This window comes from Sceloporus undulatus, chromosome 1 (genome assembly GCF_019175285.1).
Source record: "Sceloporus undulatus isolate JIND9_A2432 ecotype Alabama chromosome 1, SceUnd_v1.1, whole genome shotgun sequence".
NCBI classification, from domain to species: domain Eukaryota; kingdom Metazoa; phylum Chordata; class Lepidosauria; order Squamata; family Phrynosomatidae; genus Sceloporus; species Sceloporus undulatus.
The window spans coordinates 189251425-189268932 of NC_056522.1; the positions used below are offsets into that span (position 1 = coordinate 189251425).

General features: G+C 40.8%; 1 protein-coding gene across 4 annotated transcripts in view; it reads left to right on the forward strand.

Moving 5' to 3' along the window:
• Positions 1–16485, forward strand: part of WDR12 (WD repeat domain 12) — a 43851-nt gene extending 27366 nt beyond the window's left edge. For all 4 annotated transcript variants that reach the window (XM_042445280.1, XM_042445279.1, XM_042445282.1 and 1 more), the window contains 8 exons: positions 9390–9544; positions 10335–10380; positions 12312–12403; positions 12964–13104; positions 13222–13327; positions 14423–14555; positions 15226–15298; positions 15872–16485. In XM_042445280.1, coding sequence (XP_042301214.1) covers positions 9390–9544; positions 10335–10380; positions 12312–12403; positions 12964–13104; positions 13222–13327; positions 14423–14555; positions 15226–15298; positions 15872–15949 — 824 coding nt within the window. In that variant the 3' untranslated portion in view covers positions 15950–16485. The remainder of the gene's footprint in view (positions 1–9389; positions 9545–10334; positions 10381–12311; positions 12404–12963; positions 13105–13221; positions 13328–14422; positions 14556–15225; positions 15299–15871) is intronic.
• The last annotated feature ends 1023 nt before the right edge of the window (positions 16486–17508 follow it).

The following is a 17508-nucleotide window of genomic DNA, read 5'->3' on the forward strand; positions in this document are numbered from 1 at the left end:
TGAAACAATACCAGCAATTTTTAAATGGGGGAAAGGGCCTATATCTTTTGAGTGCTTGTTGTCTTAGTTGTTTCTTCTTAACCAGATAATTCAGTAATTTCTTTGAGACAAGCTGGGACTGGTTCACATTGGCATGAAAACTGCCACAAACTTTGGGGAAAGGCAGATTGATAGAGTTGTTGATATGTTATAGCACTGGCCGACTAGTTTTGCTAGCATGTTTTTTTTCCTGTGATCTACCCTCTCAAACCACCAAGATGCTAAAAACTATATAGAAGAACTATACCGACAACTTAAAATATCATAAGCTCTGTGTTACCTTAATGGGCCCCCTTTGTGTCTATTATTGCTGCTTGATTCCATAATTCCATTTAACTTGTGTCAGATAGTGCTTTGTTTCCTTCCATTAAAATTGCTATTTTGTTTTTCTGCTCGAGCCTGGATCTGACCCTGGGGGCTTCCACGAGTCATAGTCCCAATGTTCAAACTACTACCCCAAATGTGGCTCATTTCTACATTTAGATCTTTGCAATGGTAGTTCAATCAAAAAGTTGGCAAATGGTAGGGAAGATGCATTATAAGGAATGTACACACCTAGATGCTTATATTATGGGATATTGCTTGCAACTGTTTATGCTAGGCCAAATGGCATATACATGTAGTATATTACTGCCTGAAAATGTATATAGCTTTTCATTGCTGCGTTTGAAAAAAACTTCCAAACATATGTAAATAAACCAATTATCAACGATTGTAAAATTATTAGAAACTGGATGAAACTACACACTGGACATTAAACCTGGTTCCAAGTCTTTATTCTACTTGATATATTTAATACATAATGAAAGGGAGAGTTATGTCTCCCAAGAAATATTTTAAAAAGATTCATGTTTATTAGATTTTACTGACTGAATCCACTGGCTGGCATGAGCGCCAGTTTGAGTTCTTACCGATCTTATTAATACTCTTGGAATTTAACACTTTTGGAAACTATATTTTCCCAATCTCTTGCTCACTTCTAAAAACAGTTTGTCAAGGTTTCTTTCCCCTGTGGAATAATCCAGAAATCTTTATGGCTTCTGGGGAACAGGCTCCTGTGGAGCCAATTTGAACAGATAAAAGTGGGTGGCAGAAAAGTTATTCCCGTCCCACTGTTCTTCTGCTATTCAAATTGCTACCACCAAAAAGTTGTTCTTTTTCTTAAAAACAGATATGGTATGCGGTATTAAAATTTTATGCACATCAGGTGTTGTTTACCCTCTTTAACACCTATTGATCAGACATGGTTGCTCCCAAACTGTTCATTGATTCTCATACAGATATAAATAAGAGCTCTGGATGGGGGCAAGTTGCCCAATGAACAGGGGATGATTCAACATAGAATAAACATGATTTATAGTGTCTACTCCACTACAACGCACGGGAGGAAATTATGGCTCATATTATCATTGTTAAAGGATTAATCTCCTTGGTTTTTACTTTCTTAGGCACAAACCTTTTGCATTTTTGCGGAGAAGACCTGCGAAAAAGAGTCTGAAACTAAGGAGTAACTGTGTTACATATCCCAGTCACCTCATATTATCACAATCTGAGGTAATAATTTTACTTTTCCCCCCCAACTCAAGATTACCAACTATTAGAAAAGAAGCATATAAATATTCAGACTTACTTTGTGTGTGTGTCGTGGTTTGCTTTTGTTTTTAAACGTTTTTTCTGTTTGTATTTGATTTGCTTAAATGAAACATGCATCACATTCTGTTGCCATGACATATATGCAAATGTACACTTTTCGAGTGTGCAATGTTAAACTTCTTTAAGTTCAAATAAAAATGTTGGAGAGACCCAAGCGCACGGCCTATGGACAGCTTTCTAGTGCAGAACACACAATGAAAAACCAGCTATGTTGCGGGTGTCACATGAATGGTCTTCCTGTCTGCTCCTCTGCTTTCAGGGCATGCCCCTCATAAACGAACTCATAAGGAGACAGTAAACAAACATCACCCTCTAACAAACAATTAGCAACCTAATGCATACTTCGCTACACAGTACTGTGTGATGAAGCAGCACCAACATAAGCATTTGGATGAGCAAAGAACAATAGATCTCTTTTTGAACGATAGGACACTTGCATGGTGAAAGATTAAAAACAAGAGGCAGTGCTCTTGCAATTCTTCTCGCTTCTGTTCTTTTAACAAATTTGAAGTGTTAGTTTCCTGCATTCAGAGGTATCTATGCAGTTTGGGGGATGATCTATCTTACTGACTAAAGGACTTTCTCATATGAGGGTTAAAAAATTGATTAGAGCAGGAATTAGCAGAGTCTGTGACCGCACTTTTACACTACCCTTGTGTTGTTAAGTGCTGGACGGCAGTAGTATATCCATTGTTGCAGTGCTTCCTTCATTGATGGACAAAAATTCCATCAGTGCCTCACAATTCCGTTGCTTTCACTGTTAGTATTTTGTGATAAGTACCTCCCAAAGGCAAATCTGGCATGCCAAATAATAGACTGCTTGGGAATAGTGATGGGAGTGAAGGAGAGGAGCAACATCCACACCCATCACACCACATAGCCATCAGTGCTCCCAATCATGTCGCTCTTCCACTGTTTGATGTATGTGTGTGATAACGTACCTCCTAAAGCAAAATTCTGCTATGCTGAAAGTTGCCCATAGAGTCATGCTGGGAGACTTACAGCCTTCCCTAGCCAAAAAAAACACTTCTTAGGCATTTGTGGCCCTCAGCATTGATTCTGTGGTTCGTTTTGCTGGATGTTGAACCACAGGTTGCACTGTGGGGCCTCTCGGGTTTCATAGAGAGGTGTTTACCCAGAGATTTTTTTTTTTTAAAACTAATGGTTTTTTCTTGCATTTTCCATGGGTGTTCCTGTTGTCCCTAAACCCAGCAAATGTGGAGGCGTCTACATTTCTCAGTCTTACACAAGTGGACCTAGTTCAGATTGACAGGGCAGTATTTTACTTGTTGCTAGCTATGTAGGTTGGCTTTTTTCTATATTTTAAACCTCTTGTCATTTTACTTAGTAGCTGCTGAATCACATTCTTTTGGGGAACGCTCAAACTCACCATCATATATTATCAACCGTTGTTTTAAACTCCTCCCTTCTGAACCTTTTCCAACCTTATTCCCACTTATACTTGTAGCAGACAATGATGGATGCCCCGGCGGGACATCTACCACTGCCGATTTTAATAAGTAGTTTATGATTTAAACTGTCATCGAAACCAAACTGATTTTGTAAGCCCGTCTTTTCCTCTCCTTTTGTGACTTAAGGTTTCCCAGTTCCATCCCTCGTTGTCAGTCTTAAGAATCAATGGATTAGTCGTTTCAATCCCCTGTACATTTTGCATGCAGCATGAGTTTGTCTTAACTGTCTGCTCCCTACAGTGATTTGCAATTTTTAAAACTTAGAACCTTTGCACTTGCTATATAATTTCAATTCTGAAATATACATTTCCCCAAAATAATACTTTTGTGTAATTTAAAATTTATTTCATTTATTTATTTATTTATTTATGTGCTTTTTTGAGCCAGAAATTGAACAAAAAAAATTCTAGAGACTGCGAAAAATTCCAAAAGTTAGTTGTGTTACACCTGCCATGGTTTCAGGAGATTATGCTTCAGTTCCGTTTTGTATTGAATGTGCTGCAAGGATGGATTCATCAAAAGCCCTAGTGGGATGTGAAAGTCTATTGACAACCATCAGGGCTTCATTCTCCAGAATGATCTGAGGACATCTGATGGAAACATTTTGCCAAGCTCCGCAAGTTGGTTGCATCAGTGCCTCAGTGGATTGACATGCCTAGGAATTCATTTTGCACTGCTTGGATTTCCATGATAAATGAAAAGGTGGGCTGTAAGGGTATAAATAGATAAATTGGGAATCCAACAGGGACAGTTTGCTATTTGGGTGCCCGATTGCTTATATTGCCCAGGTGTAGGATTTGGTGGGCTCATATGTTACCATGCCAGGATCAGATGCTGGATCAGAGGACATGCACACTGCCACCCCAAGTGTCTGGCCCTGTGGGTTTCATGCGCCTTTCCACTATTTTCTGACTATATGAGCGGAGCTGTATAGGCCTGGAATCATCTGTTTGTGTTCACGGAAATTGACTTCAAAACTACCTTAACTCTGTACAAATACACTTCACACTGTTTGGCTGTAGGAGGACCCCACATTAAAGTGCATTAGCCCATCATTCCCAGAGAGCGGTGGGAAAGTCAATTGATACCCAAAATTATGATGGCTTCAGTGATCCCCCCATGGAAGGCCAGTTCTCCGTCCTGCTTTTGCTCAGAGCACAGGCTGCTACTTCACGCTCCCTTCTGATCTGGGTTCTGGCTTGTGCTCTTTTGCATTTATTTTTTCTTGTCCACATTTTGTTGTTTTTTATTTTATAAATTTAATGAGTTCCTATGTTAAAGATAATTCTTTTCATAATCTGTTCTTTTTTCTCCCCTTCTGAGTGTAAAAAGGATACACTTTGTCTACAAAAGCAGAAGCACCTTGTTAGAATTTTTTGTCCTTGGGTGTGTTCTGCTGTATCCATTCTGTTGAGTTCTGTTCCCAACACACTGTACAGGCTCATCCAGCAGAGCTTGGACGACAGGAGCAGGAGTCAGCTCACAAAGGCACCAGCCATGGTATTTTGTGCTGAACAAAGCAGGGATAGGGTTCTCCTGTTTCAGGATCTGTTTGTATCAGGCCGTTATGGGGAAAGGACCTCCGTTCTGAACCAGACCTTCGCCTGATTTGTTAAGACCCACTTTGCCTCAGGACCAACAGAGAAGTCTTTAGCAGACTTTGACAACAAAGGAAGAAGCTACATCAGTGTCACTTCCCACCAAGTTTGCCCATCACGATAAATATATTTTTATACTGTAACCTCAGTGTCCAACATAGATTACCCAGCAATCCTTTGCGCCTCCCTGTGTCCCACGACGAGACAAACTGGGAACAGGCTTCCAGATTTTTGTTGACTGAAGAAAAGAACCATTTCAACTGGATATTTCTTGGAGCATATTCCATATTTGTGTGACCCATAAGAGAAGGAACAAGCAGTAGTGTTCAGTTTTGATCTGCAAATTCACGTTCTGTAGCTGGACGTGATTTCAGAAAAGAAACCCCACTCTTCATAAAGCACAGAAGAAACAAAATGATTTTTAGCTCATTAATCAATTTAAGCTACAGGCTAGTAAAGAAGAAAAAACAGCAGACTTCTAGGTTCCACCCTTTCAATCAAGGCAATGCCTTTGACTTTTATCTCTGTTAGCCCTATATTTGTCCTGCCCTAAGTGCCCTTGTGTTTTCAACAGAGTTAATGGCTTGTTTGTTGCTTTTCTGAGGTTCTCAGGGAAATATCTTACTTAACGTTATGCCTCCCAGGGGATTTCTTCCTACAGCAAGGCCTGCACAAGGACCGCAGGACAAGTTTCTCTGTCTGTCTAATTCTCATTGGTTTTGATTCCATTCAGTTTAAAGCATTTATATGACCCACAGGATCTTGGGGAGAAATTATTTACATAACAGCAATGATTGTTCCAACTAATACTTCGTAGTCATGGTTGTCCGACACAAGATGTGCACGTCAAATTCCGTCCCACACCTGGATTAGGCTTGAGCCAGTTAGCCATTTGGTGGCTTGAGCAGCGCCGTTTGGGCCTTGATAACTGTTGTTTTCCCAGAGGTGTTCCATCATAAAATCTATGGACGTTATTTTGAATGCTTGCAGCAGGCTTGGCTAAACTCATAACTGTGAGGAAGGAGAGCTGAGAGAGACTACTATAGCCAAAACTTTGATCAATGTGTTCTTTCTTACGTCTGGGGGGAAGTGTGGGCTAAAATTACGTTGTGTAGATCTAGCTTCACAGACAATATGCATTGTGTTATTCCACAAATATCAGATAATATGATAAATCTTTTTTGTAACCCTTTCCTTCACTTTCTGATAAGAAAACAGTGGGCTCCAATTCTCCATCCGTGTATCGAGCAGGTCCGGGCTAAGCACCCATCCCACCAGCGGTCCATATGGCGGCGGGCGTGGGTTGAAAACAGGATTTGTGAGTGGCGTGCAAGAGGAAGCTCGGAACCTTGACAGGTACGCGAGGCTGGAGCAGTGATCGGTAGTAGGATAGGAGTAGGAGAGAGGAGGAACCTTAGTTCGAAAGCCACTGGTAACATTTACCAAGCAGCCTTGTTGTACATACACATCTTGTATAATTGGCTACTGGTTGCACTGCCCTAGGATATGTACAATCTGAGAAACTCATGCATTGTACACCGAGTAACATATAACATCTTTTATTAGTTATGTTTCTTAACTAACGTATTTAAAAGGTTATACTGTGTTAGGCCAAAACTAGGGCTTTTCAGAGTAATGGTACAGTTTTTCCCTGTTGACATAAGGCTAAGCCATTTTGTTAATGGTCCGTTCGAAGGTCTCCTTTTGTCCTATTCAAGTTGCCTGACCCTTCCTAGATCTTGTCACCACTGGATCCAAAGCCCTAATCGGACTGCTGAATGGGAAGGAGGGAGTTCCGGCAGATACTTGGGCTCGGTGAGCCACGGCCGGCCTAAAGAATGGATGTGCTTCGAGGTCGTGAAGAAGGGGCATAGATATGCAGTAAGGAAGAGGAATAAACACACGAAGAAAAGAAAGAGATGGAATCTCAGTCTATAACAAGACGAACGTTGGGATACTAACAACATTAATAGCTGAGGTCATCTGTCAACCCAGTTATATGTTTTATATTTCTCGGCAATTATCGACTGTTCTTTTCCATTTGATGATTCACATCCTGACCCACCCCAAGAGAAGGGCATAGTGTTACAACCTGATACAGTTCTACGTCGGTGCATTCTGTGTTTTGAACCATAAAGATATCTGAATGGTTTTATCGTTTTTTGTGGGTTTTTGGGCTCTGTGGGCCATGTTTCTAGGAGATTTTCTTCGTGCCTTTGTGATGTTCTAGCCCGTGGGCCCACCATCAGCCAATACCTCTTTAGGTTCCTCGCTGCAACACCCCACAACAAATTAAGGCTTGTTTGCCGTGCCCAGCCCTTTGCCTTCCGCTATGGCCATGCCTTGTTTGTTTACGTTAAACAGCCTGGAACTTGTTCTATTAGACACACCCCTTAACCCTTCATTTTCATTTTTTGTCTCCTGACGTCTCGGTCTCACATTTTAATGTATGCTTATCCGTGGTATATTACTGGTGTGTGCTGTCACCCCGCGCCTCTTTCTCCCGCCGTCTTGTCCTACATGGTAGGGACCCTACAGTCTCCCCTGTTGTTGTCTTTCTCCTTGTCAGCCCTCCCCCGCCTGGCCCCGTGCCCCGTGTGCTGCCCGCGTGGCGTCCCCCCCCTTCTCTCTGTCCTAAAAACCCACAAAAAACTATAACTGAAAGAAAGGCTGGTGGTAGCACGAGCTTTCGTAGATTAGAGTCCTCAGATGCATGGAGTGGAATGGAGGGTCTAGGGCAGACCTACATAAGCAGGGTGTGTGTTTCTAATGTTTCAAATATTCAGTTGTCCAAACACATCTGAAAAATCTGAAATTTATAAGAGAAGAGGCCAGATTATGAACACTAACCACCAAGTTCTCTACTTCTGAATTCCATAGGATCTTAACCGGCTCCTATGATCAGACATCTCGCATCTGGTCAGTGGAAGGCAAACCCATCATCACACTTGCTGGGCATACTGATGTGGTGAAAGATGTGGCCTGGGTAAAAAAGGGTGAGTAGATTTCACTTTGTTTGGCTCTTAGACTAAATAAGTTCCCTAGAAACCTTGCTGGTTTTCCTTGTTTGGGTAAGTACAGCCCTAATAAAGAATCTTGCAGCACCTTATAAACATACTTTTTTTTGTCTCCAATAAATGTGTTAGTCTTTGTTGTTTTGCTGCAACAGATTAAGATGTCTTCCAGAGGAGTGCTAAGCAAATCCTTCAGTCCTCTTTGAAATCTCTACTTTATGGTTGCTAGCATTTCAGGTAGCACTTCTAATTTGAAACAAGGGTGTTCCATTTGCACTTCGCTGAATTGTATTAGCCTGGTTCATGTTTTACTCATGCAGAAGACATTGTGAGGCCGTATCTTCAGCCCTGGCCCCAGAGTCTTCTCCAAACTGCTTGAGTCTTTTCAGATGACTTCTGCAAAGGGAGCTTTTTCTAACAGTGGAAAATCTCTGAGTTTTAGAACCCTAACTTTTCAGGAATCTAGATTGCATGGGGAGCTTCCACAGATAGAAGAGTTTACCCACTACAGAGGTTATCCTTGAGCATGCTGACAGGAATCCTGTTGTACCCCGTGCTAGTGAAGGTGGCAGGAGAAAGAAAGTGGCAGGTGCAGCAGCTGTGGAAGAAGCAAGGAGGCTGAAAAATAGGCTATCCAGAGAAGGCTGATTTTGTGTGCCTTCCCTCCCACATTGTACAGCTTTGGAAAAATGTGCAAGTGCTTAAGTACTGCACCAGCAAGGTTTTAGAAAGGACTGGCATTACCTTGGCATCAATCCTGGGTCCCTGCACCACTCTTTCACTTGAATAGCACCTGAAAAGTGCTGTTGACTTTTGCATCAGTGCAATTAAATTGAGAATCCATACATATTTTGTACATTTATTGTATTCTCACTGATCATATGCACTGCCACAGCTACAAAATGCTTTACTCTTTTTGTGAAACTTGCATCCTTAATTCCATCACTGTGTGGAGTATGTTTTATTTATTTCTTATATTTATATTTTATGCTTCCTGCAAATAGCAGTGGCAAGGTGATCCTTCTCCCCATTTATAGCCTCATAACAACCCTGTCGAGTGGGTTTGGCTGAGGGATAGTCATTTGTAACTTGCTGAAGGTTACCCTGCAAGCTTCATGGCAGAGGCTTTAGTACCTAAGTCTTCTCATTCCTAGGCTAATATTATTGTGATTGTTATTTTTTTATACCACATTCTACAGAGGGAAGGACTCTCAAAGTAGTTTTTGTGTCATAAATAAAAAAGAAACGTTGGGAAAGTCCCTTCCTCATGCTTCCAATTTAAAACAGTGGTTCTCAACCTTTGCCCTTCCAGATATTTTTGCCCTGTATGCTGGCTGGGGCTTATAGGAGCTGAAATCCAAAATCTCTGGAGGACCAGAGGTAGAAAAACACTCTAAAATAATATACAGTACAAAAGAAAAGGAAAACATAAAGATGGATAAATGCTTAATGTCATGGAGTACCTCAGCCTTGAGGCTCATCTACTGGATAGCACTGGGAGAGGGAAAGCTTGGTGGTGCTGGCCTCTAGACTGTGCCATGCCAACTCTCAGTAAGATGAACGCCTCACACATGCTACCATCTGAACTTGTGTTCTCTGTCTGCATTCTTCAGACAGCTTGTCATGCCTGCTGCTTAGTGCTTCTATGGATCAGACTATCTTGCTGTGGGAATGGAATGTAGAAAAGAACAAAACAAAGGTCCTTCACTGCTGTAGAGGACATGCGGGAAGTGTGGAGTCTGTAGCTGTGGATGGCTCAGGGACTAAAGTAAGTTGCATGACATTCTGTTCCTAGCTCACTAAAAAAGCCAGACAGGACAAAATGTTGCAGTTTAGTGTTAAAGGTGTGAGTCAAACACTAAAATCAAAACATTGCCTCACTGTGTTAGTAAGTCCAAAGTTTTCAGCTTGATTCACAATGAGCTAGATTTCATCCTATCATCAAATCTCTCTTGTTTCTCCTTACTGGAGGGAAAGGGGAGTGGCACTGAGTAGCCTTCATGCCAGTAGAGCCTTCAGACAAGGCCAGGCCCTCCTCCACTTGCTTTACGACCATCCAAGGATGCCAGGAAACATTAGGCATTTCTGTGCTACCCAAGTTACAATGGATGTTCCTAAAGTGCGTACAGAAGCATTTAGCCTTTGTGCCTGAGCTCTAATATTGTCAGTTATTTCCACTGCTGTGGCAATCTCACCACACAGACCTTTCATTTGGGGGGAATACAACTCCCAAAATCCCCAGCTAGCATGGTTGTGCTAGCTGGGGAATTCTGGAAGTTGTAGCCCATGAAAAAAAGGAATTTTAGCAAGCTCTGAGGCAAAGTAGCTCAGGAAACTGGGGGGCGTGCTAGTGAAATGCTCCCTTGGATTCAATTCAAATCTGCTTTGGGTATAGGCACACTAATTTGAGCTGGAGTCCAGTTTAGTCCAAATTAACTCTTTGTGAGTCAAACTCGTTCTGAATTGAGCTTAGGAAAAGCTGAGCCTTCTGAAATTATTTATGAAGTAAATTTAAACCATTTTTTGTTGAGAAGTGACTCTTGTTCTGTTTTTCTTAGTTTTGCAGTGGATCCTGGGATAAAATGCTGAAGATCTGGTCTGCAGGTATGATATCTGAACCTTAAGTTAAATTTATATCCTAAGAAATTCAACTTCCAAGCCTTTAAATCTGGGCTGTAATTGCATGTGTCTTGCGCAGCATTTAATGACCCTGAATAACAGTTTATAAAATATAATCTACCCCAATTTGCAGTTTAATGTTTCTCACAAATATATATGAATGAATGACTACTGGAAGTTTCAATTGTGCAGAAAATTCTAGCTTTTTATCTTTTTGCATATGAGCTGGATAAATACTTCAGCTAACCTAATAATCATTAGTTTCAACTAATGTACAAACTAGGTATCATTGTGACCCACTGACTGTCTTTTTCACACTATCATGTATGTGGATAACACTTTATGGCCACAAAATTTTATGTTTCAATGAAACTATTAAAGTGCCATAGAAATCTTAAATTGCTGATCTAGCTATAGCAAGCTTACTCTCAGTCATACATACATTTAAGCTGCAATCCTGTGCCAATGTACAAATGTAAGCATCTTTCAACCCAGTGGTATGTAGTCTTTACCATTCAGTTGCTGACATATGCAGGGATAACTAGCTAGTGTACGGCATTTTTTGGACCTTGTGGAAATTGCTGTCAAGTACCTTATTCCTGAAGGCCTCCACCCCAGGCCTAGCAACAGCCCAGTGGTTCCTGCATACAGTTCTGTCTCTTTCACCATTGATTGTTGTAGCCATGGCCCAGGCTTATTCCAGATGCTCTAGAGGACCAAGCAGGCTTCCGCTGGGATGGAGTTTCTCCTTCCTCTTTCCTTGTTCAGGTGAAGCCAGAACAAGTCTGGACATATCCCTGTGGCTGATCAGTGGCTAGGGAAAAGAAGCTGCATCTGGCTGGATCCAGCTGTTATTGCAAACTAAGGGAAGCGAATGGGCAGGGAGAAGCTTCCACTTCTCCCATGAGTAGACTTAAGCAAATGTATGTTCTGCTAGCGTTATACCCACAATGATTGCTTTTAGTTGGATTTAGGCCTAAATCCAATATTAGTCCCATCCAAATTAGATCCAGTGATTCAGTAGGCATGTAATAAATTAACATCTGTGTAAATCCCAGTGATTTAGTAGGTATAAACTACTAGTTGGGATAACAATTGGATGTAGGTGATAAAACTTTCAAATTGCAGTGCTATGGATCACAGTCACTCTAATTCTGTGAAGTCACCAATTTTAATATTCCGATAGTCTCTGGTAGTCCACCTCTGTGACCCTATCAGAACTGTAACGTGTCTTCAACCTGGGGTCTCTTAGATTCTGTGGACTACACTCCATCATTTACCTTTGGCCATGCCAGACAGATGTGAGTTGTGGTCTAAAAAACATTGGAACCCACGAGACTGTTTCAGGTTTTAATGATTTTTGGTTTGGATTTTACGTATAGAATACTTGGATTCTAAACACATGCTTTCGTAAAAGTGAATTAATAGGGAACACAGGTCCGTTCCGCATGGGCGGAAAGTACGTGCTCGACACATACTAGGGTTACTAAAGGGCGTCCCTTGATGTCGCAGGCACTTAGCGTCCACACGTCGTGGCTCGTTTATGACGCTGCAAGTGCGCCATTGGCGCCTTGCGGCATCATAAGCATGCCACCAAAAGAAGCCGCTTTTTTGACTTCTTTTCGCTGCTTGGAGGAGTCGCGCAGTTTGGCCGCTGGGGCTCCTCCATGCAGCAAATGACGGTGCCGGCAGACTGCCCTTTTTGGGCGGTCTGTAAAGCGCCTTAGATTCTAGCTAAGCTTCTAAAAATTATACACCTGTGCCTCAACATTTCAGAGTAGAAAGTAAAATTAGTTATTTTAGTGTCAGGTTTGTTAGGAAATAGCTAAATAAAGGTTTTTTTAACATAAAGATTTGTTATAGTAGTAGACTGGACCATTTGAATTATGGATAAAATAATCTTTCTTTGTTTTCAGTGCCTACAGATGAAGAAGATGAAATGGAAACAGAAGAAGTAGCAAATAGACCAAGGAAAAAGCAGAAAACAGAGCAATTGGGACTAACAAGAGTAAGATAAAGCTGGACCAAATACAGTTACATTAGAATGGATGGGTACCAAGACATAATGTGGCTACTTACCATGTTTGAGCCTACCCCTATTGGTTACACCTATGGCATTCACCCCACAGTTTCTGGAGCTGTAGTTGCAGCTGCCATCTTTGTTTTCCCAGAATTCATTGCCATAACATTTCCATTGTAGCTCATTGAGGATAAGGAAATACAGGCACTGCTACAAACATGATAGATGCTATGGGCTTGGGGCTTTTTAACCCTCCTCCCATGAACCAGCACAGCTGTTACACCCAAGGTATTACATTTTTGGAAAAGCAAGGTTGCAGTTGCAGTGCTGCTATCCTAGCAGCAGAGGCTGCATTGACTCTAGAGCTGACTAATGGGGATAAATGGGGAACATACAAGAAATTCGTAGCACAGTCCCTTGCACACTGATCTGCAGATAAATTCCACTGAATGTACATGTGATTATAGCTTTCATGGATGTAAATTTGTGTCAACAAATTTAAAGTGTTTCCAGTAACTATGTTTTCTAATCTTTCTTTTTATCTCCAGACTCCTATTGCAACCTTCTCAGGTCACACCGAATCAGTTTCTTCTGTACTTTGGTCAGATACAGATGAAATATGCAGTGCTTCATGGGACCACACAATCAAATTGTGGGATGTTGAGACAGGAGGCCTCAGATCAACTTTGGTAAGTGAGTTTGCCATTTCAGTTTGATTGGTTCTCAGCTCTTTCAGTTAACTGATTTCAACAGAACATTTGTATAAGACGTAAAGAGACTTTCCTTTTCCCTTTATTGTTACACAGACTGGAAACAAAGTGTTTAACTCTATATCTTACTCACCACTCTGTCGGCGCCTAGCCTCTGGAAGCACTGACAGACACATTCGGTTATGGGATCCTCGGACCAAAGGTGAGTAAAGATTAAATATGGTGAAAGAGTTTTACATGTTCCTCAATAGCTAAAACATTAATTTAATGCATTTCCCTGAGTTGTTCATGCATATTTTGAAGGAAGTGTTCTGATAAGGCTTCCCAACCTAAAATGACTGATTGCATACTTTTATAACATGAGGAGAACTGCCAGTTTTGGCCACAGTAGTTTTTCTCCTCTCTGCATTGTTTGTTCCCTCTCCCATTAGAAACATCAGGTACAGGTGAATGAGAGGACCCTTCTCTGCTTGAGACACTAGCAAGTCTTTGCCATTAAGAAAAGAGTAATTTCTGAGCTTTGTTGTTGTGTGCCTTCAATTCTGTCTTATAGTGACCTAAAGCAAACCTATCATGGAATTTTCTTGGCAAGATTTGTTCAGAGGAGTTTTCATGGCTGAGTAGGAATTCGAACCCTGGTCTCCAGAGTCCTAGTCTAGTGTTCAAACCATGAAACCATGCTTGCTCCCAGTACTGAGCTAGGTGAATAAATAGTTTAATGGGTACAAGGCTATACTGGTAGGAAGATTCTGGAAGTTCTAGTCCAAAAAGTGATTCTACCCCACTTCCCTGCATGCTTAAGTTCCCACTGTGGGCCTGCAAGTGTTCTTTCTTTTAGTATTTACAGACCCTGTTATGCTTTTTTGGGTTTTTTAACCTTTTTATTTCTACTTTCAAAACAACCTAAATGTTTTTACTCTTGAGTGATTTTGCTGAGCCGAAGGGGTGCCACAAGCAACAGGTTTGTGGCAGATCTGAAAAGACAGAGGCAGATCTGCCATAGTACAATTTAGATGGCATTCCTACCTCCTCCTTTATCGATAAAGTGGTGCCTCCCTCTCACCTTTCTAGACTTCATCCAAAGTGGCACTGAATGATAAGGACTGTGTATTGTACTGTACACTGGCATGGTACAGTTTCCTTCTTTCAACCTGATACATTTCCTTTTAGGTACAGTTTCTAAAAATGTTGGCCTTTAATTTTCTCTATACTGTATGTATTTGTCTTGACACCCTTGTGTGGGTTATGTGACCCTTTATCAAAATATGTCTAGTAACTCTTGTCTGCCCTCTTGCAGATGGTTCTTTGGTACTACTTTCTCTCACCTCACATACTGGCTGGGTAACTTCAGTCAAGTGGTCACCAACGCACGAACAACAGCTCATCTCAGGTTCTTTAGACAATGTTGTCAAGCTCTGGGACACGAGGAGGTAAGCCTAAATCTTGGTTTTCGGAGGGGGTGTGTGTGTTTTTTGTTTTGTTTGTTTGGACATGGCTTCACAAACTGAAATAGGGTACACTGTTTGACCCCATGACTTGTTTTTGGGCTCCATGATCATGTTCCAGTGCTCCTGGTGGCAGAGTGCTTAAATGCCAGCCCTACAGCCACAAGGTTGTGAGTTCGATCCCAGGGCTCTAAGGTTGACTCAGCCTTCTGTCCTTTCATAGGTCAGTAAAATGAGTACCCAGCTTGTTGGGGCCATTGGCTAACAAACTGTAAACCGCTTAGAAAGTGCTGAGTTCACTACTAAATGTTAAAGAAATGTAAATGCTCTTGCTCTTGCTATTGGAAGTGACTATGAGTCACTGTTTTATTGGCTATAGCAAAGTAATTTTGAAGGGGCTGGACACAGGGAAGAAAAGGGAAACTTGTATTTTGTAAATGGTTTTCTTTCATTTGAGGGTATTAGGCAAAAACAGCAAAAAAGACCTGATTTTTAAGAGGGGTTTGGGGGCCTTTAGGGGTTCAGACATGCCACTTTCTTCCCCCCTTTTATCCAAATAATTTGATGGGTGGTTTCAGAAGTTTTGTCACTAGGATAATATTACTTTTGTGCACTGTGAGTAGAATGACTATCTCAAATATCTGTGTATCATCAGTTGCAAGGCTCCTCTCTATGACTTGGCGGCTCATGAAGACAAAGTTTTGTGTGTGGAATGGACAGAAGCCGGGGTAAGAGCATCCTCTTCTCGAATAATTCGAGTGGGTAAAAATGGAGGATATATTGGTGGAGTAGGTAGAAATGGGAGAACATACCCCACAGCCTCTTCCCCTACACACACTGGATAGGGTAAAAACAGCAGCAGCAAAATAAATACTCTGCCTCCCTGGCCAAATCTTACCCCTACAAACAAAAACTTTTCAAAACAACAGGAACCTCTCATGAAACACTTAGGCCCAAGAAGTACATACCACACAGACTAATAAGAGTTATGCATTCATATCACATCAGAAGAACAAAAACAGACAAAACAGATTCTCAACCAACACAGGGAAAGAACTCTCCATCCTGTTATTTTTAATATTGGGGGAATGATGAAATGACAGGTTTTCCTGGTACTTATGAACTGACCAAAAGATTTCATTATTTTAAAAATGCTGCTCTTTAAAAAATAATATTATTTTGAGATAGACACAGAATGGTGCGTTTTTCATTTTTTAGGAGTTTGTGTTGTTTAGATTTTAGCTATTTTTTATTTTTAAAAATATCTTGTTATAATTAATTTTCTTCCTCTCAAATTACAGTTGCTTTTGAGTGGTGGAGCAGACAACAAGCTATATTCCTACAGATATCAAGCAACCACCTCTGATGTTGGTGCATGAAAATGAAATAAGCAAACAACCAAACAGAGACCTTCTCTTCTGCTATATATTCTTGCAGCCTTTTGTACCACAGCTGTAGAAAATGTGCTATTTTACAGGTTAAGAAATCATGTGTTTGATCCAGACTTCCCACAAGTGGAATTGTGCTCTCAGAGGTTTCTACTGGATGAACAGGGTAGATGTAATTTTTGCTGATTCCTCCTTCACTTTAAAATGTTCCTCAGGAGGATTGACTGACTATCTGAAACAAAGTGGTAGAGAGAGCTGCAAGGATAATCGGTGGAAATAGTTCTTTTTCTGCATCCTCCAGTTAGATCTCAATCTCTTCTCTGAAGGACAGACTCTAACCCAAAATGTGTGTTTGTGCATTCATACGAGACTCTGCCCTTTGTTGTGTATGGCTGGGTGATTGTATTTAAAGCCTTTTCCCTTTACTAACTGTTTTAAGAAAATCTGGGTCAGTAGCTTGAAGCATGTTTGAGCTTAGCAGTATATAATTGTGTAAAAATATATTAAACTATTTTTATTTTATGCAAGTGTATTTCTTAAGTGAACAATGTTATTTTGCTTCATAGCTTCCATTACCTTCAGCAGTCAACGGAGGAGTTAGCTAATGAAAATCTGTTGACGATATTGTAGATTCTGGTTCATTTTGGGTCTACTTCATGGTTATGAAGTAATTCCGCTTCCTTGTTACAAAGTCAGGATATTTTAATGGGCCAGGATCCCAAATAATGTACAGAGTGGTTCAGAAATCCAAGGGAACTTAGGGTTTCATTAAACAGCAGCCCAAAGTGTTGTGTATCTAATCACTTTTGAACTTGATTGGACATCCAAAAGCATTCTATAGCATGTAACATTGTTAGTGAAATGAAAAAGGGAAATCTCACTGAACAAATCAAAGCAGGGTAGAAAGTCAGGGCATTCCACGTATTGTTGCTTTCAACTCTCATCTGCCCTAACTAGCATGTCCAGTGGTCAACAACAGTGGCAGGGAGGGGTGATGTGATGCCCATCTTTGATTTGAACACACCAAAAATCATTTTGTTTTTTTAAAAAAGATATTCGCCTTGGGATTGAATTTGTAACAAATACTGAGTGTTTTTCACCCCAGTGGCTACCAAAAAGTGCATTTCTGCTACTTGAAGAAATGTCAAATAAAACAGTGTTGTATATTGAAAGGACACCGCTAGAAACTGTTGAAAAGAAAGTGTTAGATTCTTGGTTTATGTTAGAACAGCCCAGGCTATATTTCTCTAAGCCATTGGGAAAGGAAATGTATTGGCTTGAAGGTATACCTGTTGATTACTGGGTGGTGTGGTGGCTGTTTTTCATTCAACTTCTGAGCAGGAGCACTTGCTTTCCTCTCCAGTGCTACATGATCGAAATGTTGTCTTTAATTTTTAATAGACTTCAGCCAAATCACCTCGTTTGTGGTTTATGTTACTCATAGAAAGTTCACCATTTTCTGGTACATTGCAAGAGAGAAAAAAAATAGCAACATATATTTTGTGACTTCTTGGGAATGACAGGGGAGTCACATTTTATAAAGAAGCTGT